Source organism: Furipterus horrens, unplaced genomic scaffold (genome assembly GCF_987537825.1).
Source record: "Furipterus horrens unplaced genomic scaffold, mFurHor1.1.pri manual_scaffold_5, whole genome shotgun sequence".
In the NCBI taxonomy this organism is placed as follows: Eukaryota; Metazoa; Chordata; class Mammalia; order Chiroptera; family Furipteridae; genus Furipterus; species Furipterus horrens.
Window position 1 is genome coordinate 8,920,474 of NW_028327175.1, and position 21,917 is coordinate 8,942,390.

General features: G+C 42.5%; 1 protein-coding gene across 3 annotated transcripts in view; it reads left to right on the plus strand.

The window, feature by feature from the left end:
• FYB1 (FYN binding protein 1) overlaps nucleotides 1-21,917 on the plus strand; it is a 155,203-nt gene that overhangs the window by 58,999 nt on the left and 74,287 nt on the right. For all 3 annotated transcript variants that reach the window (XM_090276155.1, XM_090276154.1, XM_090276156.1), the window contains exon 2: nucleotides 5,991-7,152. In XM_090276155.1, coding sequence (XP_090132281.1) covers nucleotides 5,991-7,152 — 1,162 coding nt within the window. The remainder of the gene's footprint in view (nucleotides 1-5,990; nucleotides 7,153-21,917) is intronic.

The window sequence follows — 21,917 nt, forward strand, 5'->3', positions numbered from 1 at the left end:
ATTGGGGATCATGGTAGGAGGGAATGGAATAGACGGAGAGAGGTTGGGAGGAACTGTATGCACAACTAATGGACATAATCTAAAAGGGGGGGACAACTGGAGGGAGGGGGGCCACCGGGTGGAGGGGAGCAGAGGGAAGGGAAATTGGCACAAATGTAATATTTTAATCAATAAAACACATTAAATCTGAAAAAAAAAAAAATAGTTCCCACGCTAGTTAGAACAAGAGTAGAGTCTTTCCCCATGCCTCAACTTTCAGAATGTTAATTGTGGTAGGTTGAGTAACATGATTTTATTCTCTGTATTCCTTATCCTCCCTCTTTCCTCAGGAAAAATAACAGCATCCATAATATTGGTTCCTTCTCCTGCTTTAATTATAAAAGTGGCACAGACACAACTTAAGGAGGTAAACTCAGGTTCCAGAGTTATTTTAAATTTATTAGCTATCCATGACCCATTAATGTTTTATTTCTTTTGTGTTTTACAAAATCAAACTTTACAGAGATGAGACTTTTAAAGACAAGGAAATTGAAAAACAATCTCTAGTGGTAGGCTTTGTATTATTTAGTTTCTATTTGTAGGTTTTCAAGTGTACTCTCTTATTAAAAATTAAAAGCAGACTTTCTGTGTGCAAATTGGAGGATATAAAAATAATCATGGGGACATTAAGTATAGCACAGAGAAAATAGTCAATAATATTATGATAACTGTGTATGGTGTGAGGTGGGTATTAGACTTATCAGGGTGCCCACTTTGTAACTTATATGAATGTCTAGTCACTATATTGTACACCTGAGACTACTATAATATTGTATGTCAATTGGAATTGAAAAATTAAAAAAAATATGTTATTTTTTTTAAAGTAAACATTCTGGTAAGGTGTTTTCAATAATTCAGGAGCCACAGGATTAGCGCAGGGCTTCTCAACCTCCGCACCATTTGGACTGACAATTCTTTAACATGAAGGGCTGTCCTGTGCCCTGTAGGATGTGTGGCAGCATCCCTGGTATCTCCCCACCAGGTGCCAAGAGCACCCTCCTTCGGTCATTTCCACCCAGAACGTCTGCAGACATGGTCAACTTGCCCCAGCTGAGCACCCCTGGGTTAGCCTAATATCCAAGATAGATTAAAAGGCATGAATACCATAAAAATAATTCCAAAACCCTGCTATCAATAATAGCTAGAGAGCTTTTTAAAATTTCCATATGAAAATATATAGATGAATTAGCTATAAAAGGAAGCATTTTCTTGATGTCCATACTAAATGCCATCTCGGCCTTTAAATATATACTTGGTTAAAAAAGATTTCTGGATTCTGGAGATGTTAGCTGGAACTTAGATGTATTTGCTCATAACCACCTTCCCAGGGGCCCTGACAGGGTAAGTTCATACCAGAGAAGGTGCATAATTCTGAGGGGGTGGGAACTAGATGGCAGACTAAAAAATTTTATTTGTATCAAGAGCATCTCTACAATTACATCTGTATCATCATAGAGCACTGTTATAGTTTGGGCTAAACATTATATGTACTTAGATGGAAATAGTAATGAATTGCTTCAAATGACTTTGGGGAAATGAATTCCAAATAATCTAAGATGAACTGTTTGTTCTACTTAAAATACCTTAAACTCTGAGGTCTTCCAGATTGTGCAATACATCTTCTTGAGAATAAATAGAAACCCAATCTTAGAATCATTAAAAGTTAAAAAGGTCCTGTTAACTAATGTAAAGTGTTAATAACAGGGGAAACTGGGTGAACAATATATGAGAACTCTCTGTGTTACAATTACAATTTTGTCATAAGTCTAAAACTGTTCTAAAAATGAAATGAAGTCTTCTTTTAAGAGATTCTGCAAATAATATGTGCTGATGAAGATCAATTGATAAGGGAAAAAGGCAGAGTTAACGTAGAAAATTGAACAACTGGAATTGCGCAGGTACTAAGCAATCACAATAGTTCTGATCTTATGTCTAGCCATACTGGTATGTATCAACTGAATATCAGTTCTGGGAGAAATCAGGGTGCAAAACGGGTTTCCATTTGTGCAAAAAGTGGGACCAGGCAGGGTGTGTGTGTATGGATGTGTGTGTGCATGTTTATATGTATTTCTATATGCATAGCTTAGATATATACATTAGAAGCTGATAAAAATGGTTGCCGCTAGTAAGAAACTGGGTGAGTTGCCCATTTAATTGATTATTTAAAACAGGTCAAGTTCAAGAGTAAAAGAGAGCATTATTATTATCCTAGAGCAATAGGTATGAACTTGTGGTGTACTGGTAAATCAGGAGGTGGGATTTCCCTAGAACTGGGGGACTAGGGCCTGGAGGTGTAGGGCCTGCAGCAGGCTTACTTTTCTTCTATTACACAATCACACGTGGCCCCTGCGCTTTTTTTTTTTTTTTTTTTTTAAGTAAAATGAGTCCTAGAACATGGAATGGATATTCTACCTACAATGAAGTCAAAATGGGAAAATGTCAAAAACTTTAATCATTTTTTACTTTTTATATCATCATTAAGGAAGAGATGTGGCTATTATCATTAAGATTAAGGAAAAATCGAGGTGTTAAAATTTCATCTAATAGACTTATTAACAATGATAACAACCAAACAGCCTCTAAAGCTATACAGTCAGTATAAGCGATGAAATAGTTGTAGAATTCAGGCTATTGACTTGCCAGACCAATTAGTTAGCTCAGGTGTTGTCGCTGTTTCTTCAGTGTCTTACATAGGAACTTCCTTTTTCTTAACCGATCCTTCAACAGCCCGTGCGAAGTTTCAGAGCGCATGTAAACTAAACCCAGACATAATAGTTCTGTTATGTTATCCAGATGCATGCTCGTGTGAGCCACATTGATTTAAAATTAGGACATAACATTAACACTTGTAACTTCACAAGTTTGCCACCTGGAGAACATGGTATGATGCAACTAGCTAATTATAAAAAAGAAAAAAAGAAACCAATGACAGGCATGCGATTCTCGATCTCAGAACCTTACATACATTAACCCATTTAACCCTTTTTTGAACAAACAAAACCCTGTGAGAAATAGGCATTGTTATTGTTTGCATTTTATAGATGAAGAAAACTGAGTCCCAGAGGGCTAGATCACAGTCTAAGCAGCAAAGTCCAGGTTTGAACCCAAGTCAACAATCCCAGAGCCTGTGTTATTAAACAAGACGCTGCCCTGCCTCCTGGGTCTGGGATGACATCAAAGAGACAAGTTCCCATTCCAAATCAACCACATCCATATTTTCTAAATTAAAACCAGGACATGGAGTTTGACAATGGGTTAGTGTGTTTCACGGGGTTTCCCCCATGAAATTCAAGATGTAAAATTGCTGTAACTAAGTTGGATGTCACTCAAATCCTTTGGTTTCTGTTCCTCACCAAGACAGTGGAGGAGGTGGACTAGATGATTTCTACGGTTTTACCTGCTTCCTAAAAATAGGAAACCCTCGTCTGTACCAGGCACTGTTTAATGTGCTTTAGGAGTATTAATTTGTTTATTCTTCGTAACAGCCCTATGACATGGCATTACTATTCCCATGATATAACTGAGCAGACCAAGGCCTGGAGAATGAATGTTCCTTGCCCTCGATTAAATCGCTAGTAAGAGTCAAACCCAGGACATCTGGCTCCTGAGTCTGTGTTATTAACCTCTCTGATGTGCTACCTCTTGTTATAAAACCCAAAATAAATTATAGACCTAGATTATGAATTACAAAACACAGAGTAAGTCTAGAATAAAAGAATTCTTCCCCAGAGACAGACTTTCTTCCAGGTGGTGAGCAAATTTTTGTATGGATGCTTCTTTATGCTATTTGGGGGTTCTCTGTGACCATGATCTCCCTCGAGGTGCAGGGCAGGACCTATCTTCTCCCATCTTCCCTCTCCAACTCCCAACACCCAAAGTCTCCCTGGTCTGTGGTCTTCCTCCCTGAGGCCTTCGGGGATTGACTGAGGATTTGAGGAAATTTGGGGGATTTTTTAAAATGGTCAAGGGAGGCAAGGTAGAAAACAAGATGTTTTGAGCAACTCAGATTCGGGGTAGTAAATAAAGAAGCAAAATTCAAGCTGGAAAATGTTTCTCTCATCTGCTTTTCACCTCCTGCCCAGGCTCCTTACCCTCAACTTGCAAATACACATGCACTGCAGTTTGGGACGGAGACAAATCCCTGCGGAGAACGTCGTTTCTTTAAAATCACTATTCACGGTACTCAGCTCAGTGCCGACCTTCATTCCCCAAACCTATATTAAAATCCTGGCCCTGGGTCAGGTGCTGTGGGGATACAAGAAGGAATGAGTCCATTTCTGGATTTTGGAAATTTGGACAGACCCAAGTGTGCATCCCTGTGCTCATGGTTCCTGGCCGTGAGTCCTTGAATACGCTTCTTAACATCCCTCATAAGAATAGTTTCCATTGCTTGTGCTTCTGCTGTGGGCTAGGTAGGTGCTTTACAAATTCCCTCTCCAATGTTCATGACAATTTTGGCAGGTCTGTGCTATTATCCCCACTTTACGGATGATGCGACAGAGGCCTGACTAATAAACTAGGATACTAACCAAGTTCTCATGATCTTTCCATGATGTCCTCTTGCAGTTTTAACCTCACTTTTCTTTCCTGGGAAGTGGAGTCAGAGAAGGCCATCCTCCCAAAGCATGAGATGGGCCACACAGGCATGTGCATGGTTCTGCACCAAGTGCATGCATTTCCACACTCAATGGTGGTTCTTGCTATCAGAAAGGAAGTCACACAGGGGCATGTAGAGGTACGGAAGTGATACATGAGCTGAGAGGACAGAGCAAATCTTCCCAACCGGACAGGATCTGGTTTTGTGGTATTTGAGTGGGGCCTGACAGATGAAATGTGCTTGGGTGTATGGCAATGAGCAGTGTGTGTCGGGGGGTGGGGGTAAGAAAATGTTTTCGAGGTCAAGTTTAAAGCACAAAAATAGAAATGATGATAGACAGACATGTATCTTCAATTATTTTTTAAAGCTTTAGATTTTCAAATATTCTAAAAGAATTAGAATATTCTGGAAGAACTTACTTATGAGAGACAGACCAAATGCACCATGAATTCTACCAGATTGAATGGGATTATAAGCACAGAGAAGGGTGACTGACTGCTCTCTTTACTAAGCAATACCCTAATTCTAAACAAGGAGGACAGACACTGTGTAGAAGGACTTCAGAGGAGTGACAAATGTCATTATAGAAGGGACAAGACTGGAGAAAGAAGATGTCTGGATAATGAGACTTTCCAGCCAGTCTTTACATCCTTGTCCCCTCCCCCGAGTGCCCTAGACTATACACCCAGGCATGACCCATCCTATAAGGGAGCACACTCACCCTGCTAGTCTGGTTCCAGGTGTATCATTAGCAGTGAATACATACAAGTAAGTAGAAAAACTCTTTTTATTACTTACATAAAAAAGGATTAGCTCCTTCTGCCATATCTCCTTGTTAACGAACACCTGAAATACAGCTGGGCACAGAGGACTCTTGCAGACCACAGAGACATTGAATATGGTCCTACAGTAGAGGGCATGCAACCTGAGAGCTTACTTTCATTTTTTAAGAGCAGTTTCTACTTAGAGGCTCAACTGTAAAATATGGAAGAAGTCATTTGTTAGAAACGTCCATATTTTTTCAAGTTAAATAAAATAGACCATTACCAAGGAAAGAGTAACATCAACAAGGTAGCTAGAGAAACAGTGACAGGAAAGGGAAACGGTAAGTTGTGACAAAAAGAAGCATGTCATAGTCTAAGACAACTCCAAAAGTACATGTACAATAGTCCTCCCCCTTCAAGAAACGCTCACAACTTCTTCTGCCATAGAGGAAGAGAAATGTTACAATATCTCGCTACCCAATCAGCAGCGCTGCAGGCCTCAAACCAGGAAACCCTTTAAAGTGGGGTGCTTCAAACTGTGCAAGTCCTGCTTCTGGTTCTCAGCCAGTTTTTGTTCCCTATGCTTGTAGGATGGGAAAGCAGATGTGAGGTCCCTCATGGCGAAGTTTAACACATTGGGCAACCCAACAGAGGAGGTCAACAGCCGACCCTTCAAAGTCGCGGGGCAAAATTCACCTTCAGGAATACAAGCAAAAAGGAACTTATTTGACAACCAAGGAAATGCCAGCCCTCCAGCAGGACCCAGCAACGCACCAAAGTTTGGGTCCCCAAAGCCACCTTTGGGGGTGAAACCTTCTCCCGAGGAAAAGCCTGACATGGAACCGAAGCCCCCTTTTCTAAAGCCCACAGGAGTGGGCTCAAGATTCGGACCTTCCTCCCCAGCATTCTCTCCTAGCAGGGACCCTGAGGTGAAGGCTGGATTTCCGAGACCTCTAGGCCCGAAGCCCACCAACCTGCCCAAAGAAGATTCCAAACCTGTGTTTCCCCGGCCTCCTGGAAACAAGCCTGCTCTTCACAGTGTCAACCAAGACCATGACGTAAAGCCACCAGGTCCAAAGCCCAGGCTTAATCCTGCAGCCCAGGAAAACGGACAGAAACAAGTGTTCCCAAGGTTGTCTGGGGTTCAAGGCAAGTTTATGTCAGCCTCCCAAGACCATGAGCCCAAGCCCCTCTTCCCCAAGCCCGTCATTGGACAGAAGCCATCCCTGAGTCTTGATGACCCCCATGAGGTCGAAAGCCCCAGTAAGAACACATCTCTACAGAGAGGACCCCTGGCCCCCCTTGGAGTCAAGTCCAAAACTGGCCCTTTAAAACCAGCAAAGGAAGACCTGGAAAATAAAGACCATTCAGGTGAGACATCAAGTTCACCTTTTCCGGGAGTCGTTCTGAGACCGGCTGCCAGCAGAGGAGGCCCAGGTCTCTCCAAAAATACTGAAGAAAAAAAGGAGGAGAACAGGATGGATGCTGCTAAGAACGTATTCCTGAGCAAAATGAATCAGGAAGACCCGGCCTCGGGGGCTTCGCCAGCCAAGTTCCCCAAGATGCCTTCTAAGGTGACAATGGCAGGGCCCTGGGGCCAAAGTCAGGAACAGGAAAAGGGAGACAAGAATTCAGCCACCCCTAAGCAGAAGCCGCTGCCCCCCTTGTCTGTCCTGGGCCCCCCGCCACCGAAGCCCAGCAGGCCACCACAGGTCAACCTGACCAAATTCTACAAAGCTGCTTCGGGAAACAGTAAGTTCTTTTGTTTTCTATTTAACATGTTGTGTTCCACAGCAGAGGATGTTTTAGCTTCTGGGGGTTGGGGGGGGGGGGGTCTGTAACAAGGAACGAATCTGACCCTGGCACTTCTGTGTCCGTGATGGCTTTTCTTTGGCATGATTTCTCAGAGCCGGTGTCGGGGGTCAGGAAGCACATCCATTTGATGTGATACGTGGCTTTGCTTGATGATACTCATTTCGTTTACTTCCTTAGTTTGGTTTCATTTCTGTTGCATGAGACTGTTGTGTGGCATTCGTATTACCACTAAGGAGGTACGTGAAAACAGGAGCGAAACGCTAAGGCGGCGGTTCTCTCGGGGGGCAATTTTGACACCCAGGGGGCATTTGGCAATGTCTGGAGGTGCTTTTCATTGTCACAACAGGAGGGTGCTACTGGCATCTAGGAAGCAGAGGCCAGGGATGCTGTCACCCATCCTACAGGGCCCAGGACAGCCCTTCCCAGCCAAGAATTCCCCAGCCCCAAATGTCAGAAGCCCTCCTCCAAGCGACTGTAAATGCCCAAAGGTCAAGGTCATCATACTTTCCTAAGCCCCGTAGTCTAATAAGAGGGCAATAGGGCTCTCGTGAGTGCCATTCTGTTTTCTGCCTTAACTGTTTTCTACATCTCAGTGTGAGGTTTTCTGAACTTCTCTGACTGCTAGAGAAGTACACAGCTGGGGTAAGAAACCAGATGAAGCAGCATGTTCTTCTTTTTCTGGGCGATTAGTCTATTTCCTCCCAGAGATGTTACCACAATACTATGGCACATGCCATTATTTGGTACTGAGAGACTTGGTAAAAATTTGTAACCCCATAGCAATGAGGGAAGCTCCCATATGCCTGAAAGGATTAATATTTTTGGCAAATAACGTGTAACTGTTGTTTATTGAGGGGGGAGGCTTACAAGTGACTATGCCACTATTGGACATATTTTTTTCATTATAAAAGTAGGGTCCGATTAAAGCTGTTTCAGGCATAAAGGTTTGTTTGTCTTTTCTGGCTCTGGAGAAGTATTTTGCAATATGGCATCTTCCTGACATCAATATTTTTTAGAGCTGGTCCACAGATTAGTGGTCAAATCCCCCACTAATCTACCAGGCAGAAAGCAAGTGTGGAATGACCCCGCAATCATCCACCTTCTAGAAAGACTCGGGCTTGTGACCCTGTGTCCTCCTCATCTGTGGTGTTCTCGTTTCAACACTGGTCCATACCTCAGAAATGTTATTTGGGGGGAGATTTTCTAAAGGTCTTATTTCTCATTCTTAGTTCTTCTGTACCTCAGATTTTAAAATTTTGCTATCTCAGCCTCCATTGTATGGCTCTACTGCATGCTAAGGAGACTATTCTGATGTCAAGCAGAAATCCTTGGGGGCTTTCTCCTGCGTCCTCCAGCTAGTTTGCACCCCACTGCCAGGTTTGGCCATTGTGCCGGGCCATTGAATGAGCTTTCACACGTGCTTTGGAGTCCTCTTGCTGGCGCTCCAGTCCTGTCAAGGTCAGCATTAAGCTGACCTTCAGTGCAGTGCGGCTCCGAGGGACCCAGGCACAGATGCTAGTGTGAGAGTTGATTCTTGCCCTTTTCCTTCCCTTTACAACCCCTCCCCCACCCAGACAGGCTTCCCCCTTGCTCAGGTGCCCCATCATACAGTCTAGATTCTACATCCTCTCATCCCTGTGCCCCACTTCCAACCTCTGACCCCCTTAGTGTGTACTGTGCTCCAGAATGGACCCCACCCCCTCTTCATTGATCGCTCCCACAAATCAGAACTCAATCCTTCTCAATTTAAACTGAGCTCAGGCTGTTGTCAGGATAAAGCAATCCATTCCACAAATTTACATTCTGAATAACACGCCTTTAAAGCACTCACTTCTTTTTAATTTACTTTTTAAATAGAGATCACATCTAGCGCAAAGAAAAAAAAAAAAAAAAACAGCGAGTGTAAACTAGTGTAAAATGGTAGCACAGTGAAAAGCCACTTTTAGTCCTTTTCGGCCGTTTGCTGGGTCTTCCCAGCCTCTGTCCCCACAGACAACCACTCCTCTAGCTTCCACATTCTCCTGCATTTGTTCGTGTTTACACAAGCAAGTAGAAATAGAGATATTAACCCCCTCGCTTTTTACTCAAGAAGTAGAATATTCTATGCAGTGTTGTGATCCTTGGTTCTTTAAAAAAAAAAAAAAAAAACTAGTAAATCCTGTGTGTCTTTCCACATTTGAATAAGAGGTAACTGATTATTCTTTAAGCTAATTTAGCATTGCATTTAGAAATGTCAAAAGACACCAGAGTTAGAAAGTATACTGTGTTCAAATTAACTAAAGTCTCATCTAATAATTGTGTCGGCTTTCAAAACTCCTCTAAAACCATTTTCTTAGCCTTCTCCCTGATTCTTTCCCTTCCAGATTCACATACAATTCCTTGAACCTCATCCTCAAATCCCCCTTCCATCCTTATCATCTTTGTCTAATATATTAACCATTAAAAATATTCATCATTTATGGAGGACTGTTACCAATCAGACACATGCTACCCTGTTCATTGCAATGCCATGGGAATTCCAGGAGGAAATGAAGCTCACAGAGGGTAGGTAACGTGCCCAGGCTGTACCATGACTGAGCAAGAATGGGCCCTATCCTTTCTCTCAGATCCCATGTCCCCATCGCCACGGCCCCTGCTGAGCTCACGCTCCTGAAACACAGGATGGCGTGAAGTAACAAATTAAGCATAAATGACACCCGAAGAATCCTCATCCTTCTCTCTTGCTTTGTCTTTTGGTTGAAATAAGTCTTTTTTTTTTTTCTTTTTTTTTTACTATAAATACCACTGTAAGCTTCATGAAGACAGAGACCAGTCTGCATAACATTATTTATTTGGAGCACAGAAATAATATATTCTTGTTAGTTGCTCAGGTTTGTCCTCCCACCAAAATCTCTTTAATCAGAATTTAGTAATACTCTGTATGGCTCAGCCATTACTTTTCTAACAAATTAGATAACACTTGCCAATAGACTTGCATGCAAATGGAACGAGCTTCTATGCAAAATGAATATTATACACAGAGTCGCTATTGTGGATCTTTTCAGCTTACTTTCTTATAGAGCAGAAGCTTGAATATACAACATGTTGCCTTTCTGAATGTGATGTGAGTAACTTTCTTTTTCCAGAACAATTTTAGGTTCTAAAAGGCAAAACTAATTTTAAAAAAATTCAAAATACCAAAATGTTCTTTGAACTAACCTTCTACCTGGTCCCTTCCAGTCCTTAGGTCAGCCGTTAAAGGACCTTCTTCCAAGCACCATTGTGCTTACCTGGCCTGCAAAGTCTGGGTCGCTGTGAACCCCTGAACTGACTGCTGGTTTGTGTGTAGGAGTTAGTAAAACCTGCTGGGAAATATTCTATCCAGCTTTTTTATTCTCTTGCTAGTCTTGTTCTTAACACTGGAGAGAAGCCAAGACCTGTCTTTTCTAGGTTGGCTGTAAGACTGACCAGTGAAGCATCTGGACAACTGGAGGGGCAAGTCCAAGGTCCCAGACAGCTTTAGCAATGGGCTAATAGTGTGGCTGACCCCCTCCTCATCCGCTTAGGAGTCACTTGAACTCATCTGCCTACAGCAGTTTGGAACCAAAAGGCATTTGGCCTCTTGTCACCAGCAAGTGCTCGTTTCTAGGAGGAAGCAAGCTTTCCTTCAAAGACCCTGAAGCTATCGCCTTCCTTCTTTCCTTCATTCTCCTTTCACGTGTACGCGCCGAAAATTACCTGACTGGGTGTTTACAGATCACATTTTATGTCGGTCTCCTGCTCCCAGTCATGACAGCAGAAAGGGATTCCCTGCTCAATCACATTTAAGAAATGTAGGGACTGCCAGGCTGTCTTCAATAGTGTCTGTACACAGTCTGCATTCCCACCAGCAGGGACTGCGGGTTCCCTTTTCTCTCCAGCCTCTCCAACACTTGTCATTGTTGAGAACAGCCATCCTGACAGGTGTGAGGTGGTGTCTCATTGTAGTTTTGATTTGCGTTTCCCTAATACCTGGTGAGGCTGAGCATCTTATCATATATCTGTTGGCTTTTGTACATCTTCTTGGGAGAGGTGTCTGCTCAGATCCCCTGCCTGCTTTTTAAATGAATTGTTTGTTTGTTTGGTGTTGAGGTGTATGAGTTCTTTATATATTTTGGATATTAACCCCTTGTTGGAGTTGTTGTTTGCAAATATCATCTCCCATTCCGTTGATCGCCTTTTTGTTTTGCTGGTGTTTTCTTTTGCTGTGTAGAAGATTTTTAGTCCCATTCACTTATTTTTGTCTTTGCTTCCCTTGCCTTTGGGGGAAACTTCACAAAATGTTCTCAATGACAAATGTCACCCCAGTAATTTGGTTTAAAAAAAGAAACTCAGGGCTGAGTGGAGTCTTCACAGCAGGGTTTCTCCAAGCATTGATATGTGATGGTACACTTGGAGTCTAAGAGCAAGATACGTAAAAAGCAGGTACTTTTCCTGCAGCAGCGCGCAGACGGGCTATTTCAGAACCCAGGGGCAGTGGAGGCAAAGCTGTGTGGGGCATGGCCCGCATGGGAAATCGCCTGCAGCCTGGCTCTGCCTCAGGTGGCAACAAGACCCTCCCGCGCTGTTTGCTCTTATCCTCTGGTGCCTGCTTCATGCTGTAGCTGGTGGTCACCCTTGCCTTTAGCCAAGCCTGAGCCCAGTCTATTGCACTTGCCCTCCTGATCCCTGGGAAAGCAGTTTTCCATAAGACCTGTCAGGCTTCCTTCTATCCCAGGTTGGAACTTGTGAGGAAACACTGATAATTTGACAGCTTGTCTGGGTTTAGCTCCGTAATAGAAATGCCTTCGGAAGAGCCTGCCCTCTCCTCGTCCCACAGTCCCATGGTCAGATCCTAAGAGCTCCCTATTTCTTGTCTCCTAAAGTTCTCTTTTCTGCTATTCTAAGATAAACCAGCTTCCCAATCTAAACCCTCCTGAACAACCTGTTCCCTGATGCATTGTATTCCAATAGCATCTCTTGGGCTTTCATTACCTAATGTTTTTTATCATGCTTATAAGCAATCTACATGATCTTTATGTTTATTTTCTGGCATTTCTTTTCACTGAGGAGAACTCTGAGATCACCCTGAATTTTGCTCTTTGAAAATGATTGCTTTTCTGTCTGGATTCCTAAAGAAATCTCTGTCTTTAAGGTTCGAAAATAGCCAATTTTTCTATCATCACTGTAGACCCATGTCAATCATTCTGTCATCAATACTTCCTGAGCAATGATGTCCCTCTGCACCCAAGGATTTTCAGTTCCACGTGCATAAGGGCCACACCTTTTTTTTTTTTTTTTTTTACCTGCCCGATGGATGACAAATGCACCTACTTGCATTAATCCAGTGTGATAAATTTGTCTTCCCTTGAGAGCTGCAATTTGAGTCCTGATACTGCTTTTAATCCATTCTTCTGTGGAGTGAATAATAGCTGTGCTGGTCTGGAGGAAAGTCCTTGCTGGAGCTCTGGGTTCTGTCCCATTACCTGGGGCCTCATGCAGAACCCTGGACTGTCGCAGCAAGACCCATCATGAGATCTCAACATGCTTCTGCCTCTGCTCTGACCCTGTCGTGGTATTTAGGGCTTGCTTGTTATAGGTTTCTCCTTCACCAGGCTGCTCAGTCACCCCTGAGTTCACTTCTCCAAGCTGGAGGATATTAGGGAGGACACCTGGGTTTTTCTAGAATCACTGTCTTTCTGCAGTATGGTTCCTGAGCCTGGGGAGCAAGTGGGAAGCTTCACTCACCTCCAGAACCTTCTCTCCCCTCCCTCAGCTACCTTTTTCTGAAATCTACCCAGTGAGGTTATTTTGCTTTTCTTGTGGTGACCAGTAGTGGATTTAAGATAATGTTTATCTTGCCTTATTTTGTTTTTACTACTTTATTTGGGAATTGGAGGAGGAACTTGCTAGATGTCCCCTCCATCATTATTTAATACCAAGTAAATATTTCCAGTATAATCCAGGGGTTAACAATATTTCTAAAGGGACCATCAATTTACCCCCTCACAAAGCAAGCAGCGGGATGGAAGAAAGGAACCTCGCATGAATTGAGTGCCCACTGCTAGCCTTGTTCCACATCCTCTGGGCTACTCCTATTCGTCAAGGACTTGGATGACACTCCCTAACCCCTCTCTAAGTCTCCCATTCTGAGGAATATTCTGGACATAATCAAAGTGGAGCAAGGAAGCTATCTACCTACCTGAGGGGTGCCTCACCTCTGGACTGTTCTATATTTCTAATATGTGTATTGATTTGAGAGAGAGAGGAGAGGAGAGAGAGTAGGAAAAACAGAGAAACATCGATTGGTTGCCCCCTACGTGCCATGACTGGGGATAGAACCCGCAACTTTTTGGTGTACAAACAACACTTCAACCAACTGAGCCACAGCAGCCAGGTAGCATCTGACCTCCGCTAGCCTGTAAATTTCCTCACAGTAGTCCTATTTTGTCTTCATCAGCCTATCAGCTTAGACTAGGAGAGGAAGAGAATAATGGATAGGAAAATGAGCCAAGAAAAGGAGAAGACCACTGGGGCTGACATACTGGGAAAGCAAATTCCTTCTCTTCTGGCCTCAAGTCATTTTGCCATTGAAAAGTTCCCCTCAGCATATTTAGGTTCCTAGTTCCCTGCTCAGAGCTCAAAGCGGTCTTTAATTTTTTTTTTAACTGCTCAGGCACCAAATAGTCTTTAAAATTAATTTTAGCACAACAATAATCCACACATCATTTAATTTATAGGGAACCATTTTCTGACAGAGATATTCACCCTGCACATAATAAGGACTATCATTTTTCTTAGTTACAGGAAGAGCAACGTTTGTAAATCCTAGTCTGCAGCAACATGGCATGATTTACCCTGTTGTAATAACTCTTCCTGTGATTGAAAGGCAAGAGTAGGTATAATTTTGAGCCACTTACCAAGGAAAATACCCAATCACTTTGACATTATATCAACATTAGCAGCATTTGCACTAGATCCAATAAGATAAGGCCCCTTGGAGCATAAATAAATTTTTGTTTCACAGTGGCTGAAGTATGAAACGCATATGAGATTATACAATATATATATACCAAATTTGATCACAAGTATTTCATTCTTAAAATAGCCATGCAACACATAGAATAAAAGCATTAAAATGAAATTTCAATTACTTGAGAAAGAAAGCAAATTAAAAGGAAAGTCAGGCCTAAGAACCAAATGTATAAAAGCTCTTTCTAATTTGCTTTCAATTGTGCTTACGCATGTAAACATTTTCTTTTAAAAACTAGATAAGTGGAACAAATGTATATGTTACAATTCAGTCTTCTCACTGGGCAGGAGATGCTCTGCTTCATAGAACCTGCTAAAATAACTTCGAAGCCAACTCAAATAAAATCCTTTGTTAAAAGATTGGGTTCCCCACAACATGCTTTTTCCATTAAAGGCCCTTCTTTGGCTTGAGGAAAACTATTTCTGAATATGGGTTCATATGCTAAAAGCACGCTCTGTGCTTTTTTTTTTTTAATTGTAAAAATAAAATGAAATTAACTTTTGTACAAGAATGATTCCAAGAACAAAATTATGCCTCAGGAGCAGAAATGCAGCCACCTGTTTTTACAAAAATATCTGAAAATTTACAAAACACACACATACTATTTATTTATTTATTTACTTACTTATTTATTTTAGAGGAAGCACAATTATGATAGTTATGGCATGGCTCTAAAGCCCAGAGAACCATCTAGAGCACTAAAATGGCTTTTCAACGTATGAAAAAGCAGGAAAAGAAAGAGTCCAGAAGATTGAGAATTTTAACTGCTCTGTCAACCACCAGTAAATAGACAAGAAACATACTCTCTTCCGCTTCAATTGCCACTAAAGAAAAAAGAGGAGGCTTTGTTCTGTCTGGCACAGCGAAGGTAGGAAAAAAACATCTAGAACGCCCAAGAGCAATAGATACTATCAGGGAAAAGTAACCGAAGATGAGACATCTGGTTATAGAAAAAAAATCTAAACAAAAAATCGTCCAAGGTTTTTCTTTCCCCAGAGTAAGAACTGGTGCGTTGAATCAGCTGTTTGTGTTTATTCAAGAGTCCGCAGCTCCGGAGCCGCGCCACGGCCCAGCACAGCGTGCGCTCGGCGGGTGGCTGGTGTGCCCCTGGCCACGGACCGCGCCTTCTCGGGGCGGGCTGCCCGGCTGCGGCAGCAAAGGGCGCACCGAAAGCTTCCTGCAGATAACACCACTCTCTTTTCTTGGTTTTCTTATGATTCTCCAAACAATAGGGTAGCTCATCGTATTTTACCAAGCATCTGTGTGGTGATAGGATGAGTGCAACCAGGCAACTACAAATCTGTCTTTTAAAAACCATGGCAAGGCAGATACATAACACACATATGCGGCGTATGTTTGAGTATTTGTTCCTCTTATTCTAGAACAGAAATTGTTCAATTCTTATTAGGGGGAGAAAGAATCCTAGATTTAAAAAAAAACCCTTCAGTAAGTGAGTTATTTTAAAATCCTACGGTATTTCCTATTTCTCTTCCAAGTTGTCACCAGGTAGTTTGGTTGGAGCACCATCCCGATACACCAAGGTTGTGGGTTCGATCCCCAGTCAGGGTACATCTAAGAATCAACCAATGAATGCATAAGTAAGTGAAACAGCAAATTCTCTCTCTCTCTCTCTCTCTCTCTCTCTCTCTCTCTCTCTCTCTCTCTCTCTCTCTCTTTCATTCTCTCCCCACCCTGGGCCTCATCAATAAATTTTTAAAAAAAGAAGTTGAGGTACCCCATGAATATATTCTCAGTTACTGAGGATCTAGACTGCATCTTCTCTAGGACCCATGCTTCTCCCTGCCTCCAACCTTTAGCTTCTTCATCTAGATTTGGTAAGAAAGCCACACACACACATGCACGCATGTACACAATATAACCGTGACTTGCTCCTCGGCCATTTTTTTCAGAAGCAATTATACATGGAAGGAGGATAAGGCCAGTCTATAATATACATTTCAGTCATTCAAATTACTCTAAATTAAAGAAATTTTCTCTAGAGCCGATATAAGCAGTTTAACAAGCAGGGAACCTCCCCGTTTTGTGTGAAGAGGTTGCCTTCGATGTCTACTATGCTCTGAGTTCTTAATCCTCACAGGGAGAAATTAATCTTGCTCTGGCTGAGTGGAATGCAACCAACTGGGTTTTCTAGACCTTCTGCTAGACCTCTCCCACCCAGGTGGGAACTTCTGCTTTCTCTTTGAACTCTGAGTGGTTACCTAATGGACCAACTGTCTGGGTGGACTCTCACAAGGTAAGGTAGTACCTTAGCCAGTTCAGGCTGCTGTTACACAAATACCATAAACTGGGCAGCGTAGAAGCAACAGAAACTTATTTCTCACAGTTCTGGAAGTTGAGAAGACTAAGATCAAGGCACCAACAGAATTCAGTGTCTGGTGAGAACCACTTCATGGTTCAAAATGACTATCTTCTCACTGTGTCCTCACATGGCAGAAGGGACAAGGGAGCTCTCTGCAGTCTCTTTTAACGAGGGCTCTGGTCCCATTCATGAGACCTCCACCCTCATGACCTAATTTCTCCCCGAAGACCTCACCTCTTAGCACCATCACATTGAGGCTTAGGTTTCAAGACACATATTTTGAGGGACACAAACTTTCCATCTATAGCAGATAGCCTGTGCCACCAGGCCTAGGAAATGACATTCTACCATTGACCCAACCACCTGGCCCCTTTTATTTTCTTGCTTCCTTCTTCATTCTAATCTAAGCTATGATTTTTTTAAATCTTATTTTTTCCATTCCTCTTTACCATCACCACAAATCTCCTTTCTTTCGAGTCTGTGAAACCTGTTAATAAAACTCACAAAAAATTCAGCCTGTGAGCCAAGTGCCGCTGGTTTGATTCCCAGTCAGGGCACATGACTAGGTTGCACGTCAGGTCCCTAGTAGGGGGCGCGAGTGAGAGGCAACCACACAGTGATGTTTCTCTCCCTCTCTTTCTCCTTTCCCCTTTCTCTAAAAATAAATAAATAAACAAACAAACAAATAAATAATTTTTTTTTTTTAAAACTCACAAAAATTGCTGAGGATTAGGGAGGCATGTGGACCAAAGAGGCTGTTGAATTCTGAGCTACTAAGAGAACATGGTGAATTCCGTGTGCCAACACGACTTTGAAATGGAAAAGCTAAGGCAGGAAATAGAAAAGCAGCTAGTGTGGTCTTTAAAATCTAGGTACAGTTAATTTCAAACACCAGCCATGTCTTATGGAAAAGTCTCATGGTCTCCACAGAAGATCACTGAATGACCAAGTGGCCTGGATTCTCAAGATCACTTCTGACTTTCAGTTCGTGCTGCTTCTAACTTTGATGGGTTAGGGAATTGCCTCAGGTTCTTTCCTGTGCTATACTGCAGTCACCCGAACAAGACTTGGTGAATCTCCTTAGTTTTCACTGCAAACCACTCATTGAAGGCATTTCGTGTGCATGACAGGCTTCACTGAGGGTGTGAGGGGGCAGGAATTCACATTGTATTGAAGCTAGAAACTTGAAAGGGAATTATGGCCAGAACCCTTCTTCAAAACCAGCCAGGTATTTGCACCTCAGGCTACTGTCCCCTCTCCATTTGCTCACCCTTTCCTTCCCTCATTTTTTTTTTAATTTCACTTACTATTCTTTTACCTTGTTTTTTTAAAAAGTATTTATTTATTTATTTGTTTGTTTGTTTGTTTGTTTATTTTTAGAGAGAGGGGAAAGGAGAAAGAGAGGGAGAGAAACATCACTGTGTGGTTGCCTCTCACTTGCGCCCCCAACTGGGGACCTGGCGTGCAACCTAGTCATGTGCCCTGACTGGGAATCAAACCAGCGATACTTGGCTCGCAGGCCGACGCTCAATCCACTGAGCCACAGCAGCCAGGTCTTTTCCTCATTTTTTAACTTCTCTTTCTCAATGGCAAAGAAAAATAAGAACTTTCTTTTTCCTTTTTTAATTCAGAATAGTCCAGCTGCCTCTAACCCAAACCCTGAAACACAGCTGTTTTCTTCCTTTGCATATAAGCAGACATTTCTTATTCAAAGATCTCTTCCCTACCTCTTCTGAAAGTGGAAGGAGTTAGTTGAAAAGGGTGGCCAGGTGGGAGGAAATGGTTTTATTTTACATTTCTATCAATAGTCGTTATATTACTAGATACAAACTACTGATGAATAGAATGCATCCAGGAGAGTTTGGTCAATCCTGCTAGAAGTACCGGAACTGAAATATTCTAAATGGGGGTGATAATCAGTTTGTTTTATCCTCTTAAAAAATAAGAGTACCAAAGAGCAGTTTTCTTCTAGGATTTGAAAGTTTTCAGGTTCTTTCCTGAATTAAAATGTTTCAAGGACTCACATGCAAACCCATGTCTCTTACATGTCTTCCTGATCATTGTAACTCTAAATGGGTGTCTAAGGGATAAGATGGTCAAAATGGATAGACTTTCTGACCAACGATGTGTACGTCATATATTCAGAAGGAACAAGAGAACATCAAATTTGGGTCTTAATATTTCAAAGGTTTTGAACTTTAAATTGCATAAGAATGCCCCCAAAGTCTCTAGTTCAAGAAGCCTGGAAGGAACCCGAGAACTGGAATAGCTTGCACCATCACCAGGAGGTTCTGAGGCAGGTCGTTCTTGGACCACATTGAGAAATACTGCAGCCTAAGAGAAGGACTACAGTTGGGCGGAGGGTCAAGGGGATGGTGGAAAGAAGTAGGGTTTCTAAGCCATAGGTATTACTCTGAAAAAAAAGAAAGAAAAAAAAAAAAAAACACCATGTGACAGGATACTAGAAGTTAGTGATTATATCACAATATGGAAATGAATGAGTGACCTGGTTAAGCAAACAGGTAGTGTCCTATGGTTGATCTTAAAAATTTGCTTAGTTAGACTAGGTGCCAAAGTGCTATTTAAATATCTAACCCCTGTGTGGCTGGCACCAGAGTCCTGAAAGTCCTTTGCTATGTCAGGCTTAACCTTTTATTTGCTGGATCATAAAGAGGTCCAGAGAACCGCAAGGAATGTCTGGAACCCTTGGAGGGATGTAGCTAGTTCCCTATTTTAACAGTTGATGGTTAAATTGTACATACTTTGACCATCAACCAGTGTGCCTCAAGAATTTTTAAAACATGCAATATCTGACTATTTATTCAGGGACACTGGACGCTGACGTCTTTTCCCTCAAGAGTGTCAAATTAAAAAATGACAACAGCCACCACAACAATAGCCATCTGGTGTAAATGAATCAAAACTATACCTATTTTTGTCAAATCATCAAATAGTATAATATATATTTTTTATGTGCCATGGAATTCTAGTCATTAGTTTATGTGGGCCATAGGATGGAAAAGGTTGAAAATCGCTGAGTACACTGTTCCCCACACAGATCATCTGTGTTCAAAGACTCACCACTCTCTCCCTCTCTTCCCTTTCTACTCTTTTTCTGTTCTCCATTCCCTTTTATTTTCATTTATTTTCTCCCTTCCTGCCTTGCCATGACCTTCAGGTTAACTCAGCACAGAGTTTTTCATGTAGTGCGTATAATTACTATTTATTAAATTAAAAGGCTATGTTTAGCACTAGGGTGGTATGCAAGGCAAAGAAAAAGAATGTAAGGGCTAAGATAAACAGGCTTTGAAAATCTGAATCGCTAGGTATCACTATAAGAACTGCTGCTGTATGACACAGGCCAGAATGACAATAGGGCCCACGGTCCTGCCCAATGTGGCCAATATGTTCCCTTAGGACATGTCTGTGTTTGGTGCAGTCCAGCCTTCTCCCCTCCACTGAAACTGACCAGGGGGATTGTGGGATGAGCAGAGGTAAATCCGCTGGGTGTCTCTATGCTTTGCCTCTGATCAGCACCGAGTGCAACTGGCCTGGCTACCCCGCTATCCAGATGACTCATCACTTGGTAACAGCAATCATCTTTTTGTCCTACAAGTCTAGTGTCGTCGGCAGCCGTCCGTCTCGAGAGACGATGGTGCAGCTTCTTAAGAGTCTATCTGCACCGCCGAGAATGGCTGTGCAGTCCGACTCGGGAGTGACACGGTATCTGTCTCCTCCCGTGTTGAATCGACATCTTGCGATGTCGCTGGAGTGTCCTCTCCAGTGAAGCTGAAGCTACAGAGCCTGGGCAGGGTGATATGGAGGGTCTGCTGTTGCCCATGCAGCAGACCCCCCCTCTCTTCGCAGCTGAAGGGTCCAAGGGAAAGACGGAGTCAATACAGCTTGGCTTCAGGTGCGCCGCAGGAGTTGCCGGTGTTGACTACAATGTCGAACCGCCTTAGGGACTCCGGCTCCGGATTTTCTGTCGGGGTTTACTCCCTTAGCCTTTCCCCTGAAGAGGTATGCCGCAAGGCAGCGGAGGTTTTTTGGAGTCAGAGTTTTCCTTCTCTGATGTGCCCTGACTGGAAGATCGAACCAGCGACACTTAGGTCGCAGGCCGACGCTCAATCCACTGAGCCAAACCAGCCAGGGGCACAAGTCTAGTGTATTAAGTAGCTATTCTTTCAAATAAGCCTATGTTCATGTAGGACATAACAGAAATCAGGTCAACTCAAAAGAGAGTCAGTTGTCCTAAAATAAAGGGTATTTTTATTGTATGTGATGCTTTTCAATCAATCTTCAAAGGTACGCATGTTTGAAGAAAACCACTCTCAAAGTTGTGATGCTGCAGACAGATTCCTGCATTTGTGAACCTAATGATGAAAGGAAAGGGTGGGAGTGGCCTTGACAAAAACAGAATTTGTTCGAGCTTGTCACTGTATTTTTGTAAATTGGAAACTTTTGTTAATCTCACTGTGAAGTTGATAAGAGGTGCTTGCTGAACGTACTATCAACACTCACTGATCTAGGACAAGTGAGATGTTTTATGAAGACAAGAGCACTTTTTTTGTCTTGAAAAATGCAAGTGTTTACACAATTGCTTTTCATCGGGGAGAGTACAGAGCAGGTGCTTTCTGGATGGAGAGCCTTGGGGTCCAGTACAAGCTCTGTCACTCACTGGGGGACCCCAAGGAAGGTCTTTACCCTCTCCAAGCCTTTGTTTTCTCATCCGTTACTATAAGTCAACTCTGTCGTAGGGTTATTGTGAGGATTAGGTACAGGTATAAAGAGTACTTTAAAAGTTCCTGATATATCATAGAGATTCAAATCATTGACAGCAATCTAATTATATTTATTAAAAGGAAAAAGGAGATAATGCTCAAATAACAACCCCCCACCCCCCTGCCAAAAAAAAATAGACGAGTAATAGATGGTAGCCATCAGCAGTTGCTTCAAGTATCAACACTAGGAAGAAGCACATCTAATTGTCACATTAAGTCACATTTCATTTTGTTTAAAAACAGCCTAAAATATTTTCATTATCACAGCCTCAGCTTGGTCCCCTTTTAGATGCATCTCTCTTGCCGTACTACTGTTTCCTCAGGTGTGAATTTTACTCTTTGTTGACTCCAGAGTCGTCCTCTCTCGGTGTTGGTTTCTCTTGCATGTTAAGAGGTTCTGCGTTTGTGCGCATATTGGCAGTGAAGGTTCCTCCAAGTCGTCCCCCAGCGCCCCTTCCTGCCCCACAGTTCTGCTTCTCTGAGTGTAGGGTGCTCTTGGTGGGTGCCCACTCCTGTAACCCCCTCTTGTCTGCTCTCCTCGCAATTGTGTGATCTCTTTCAGCTGAACCCT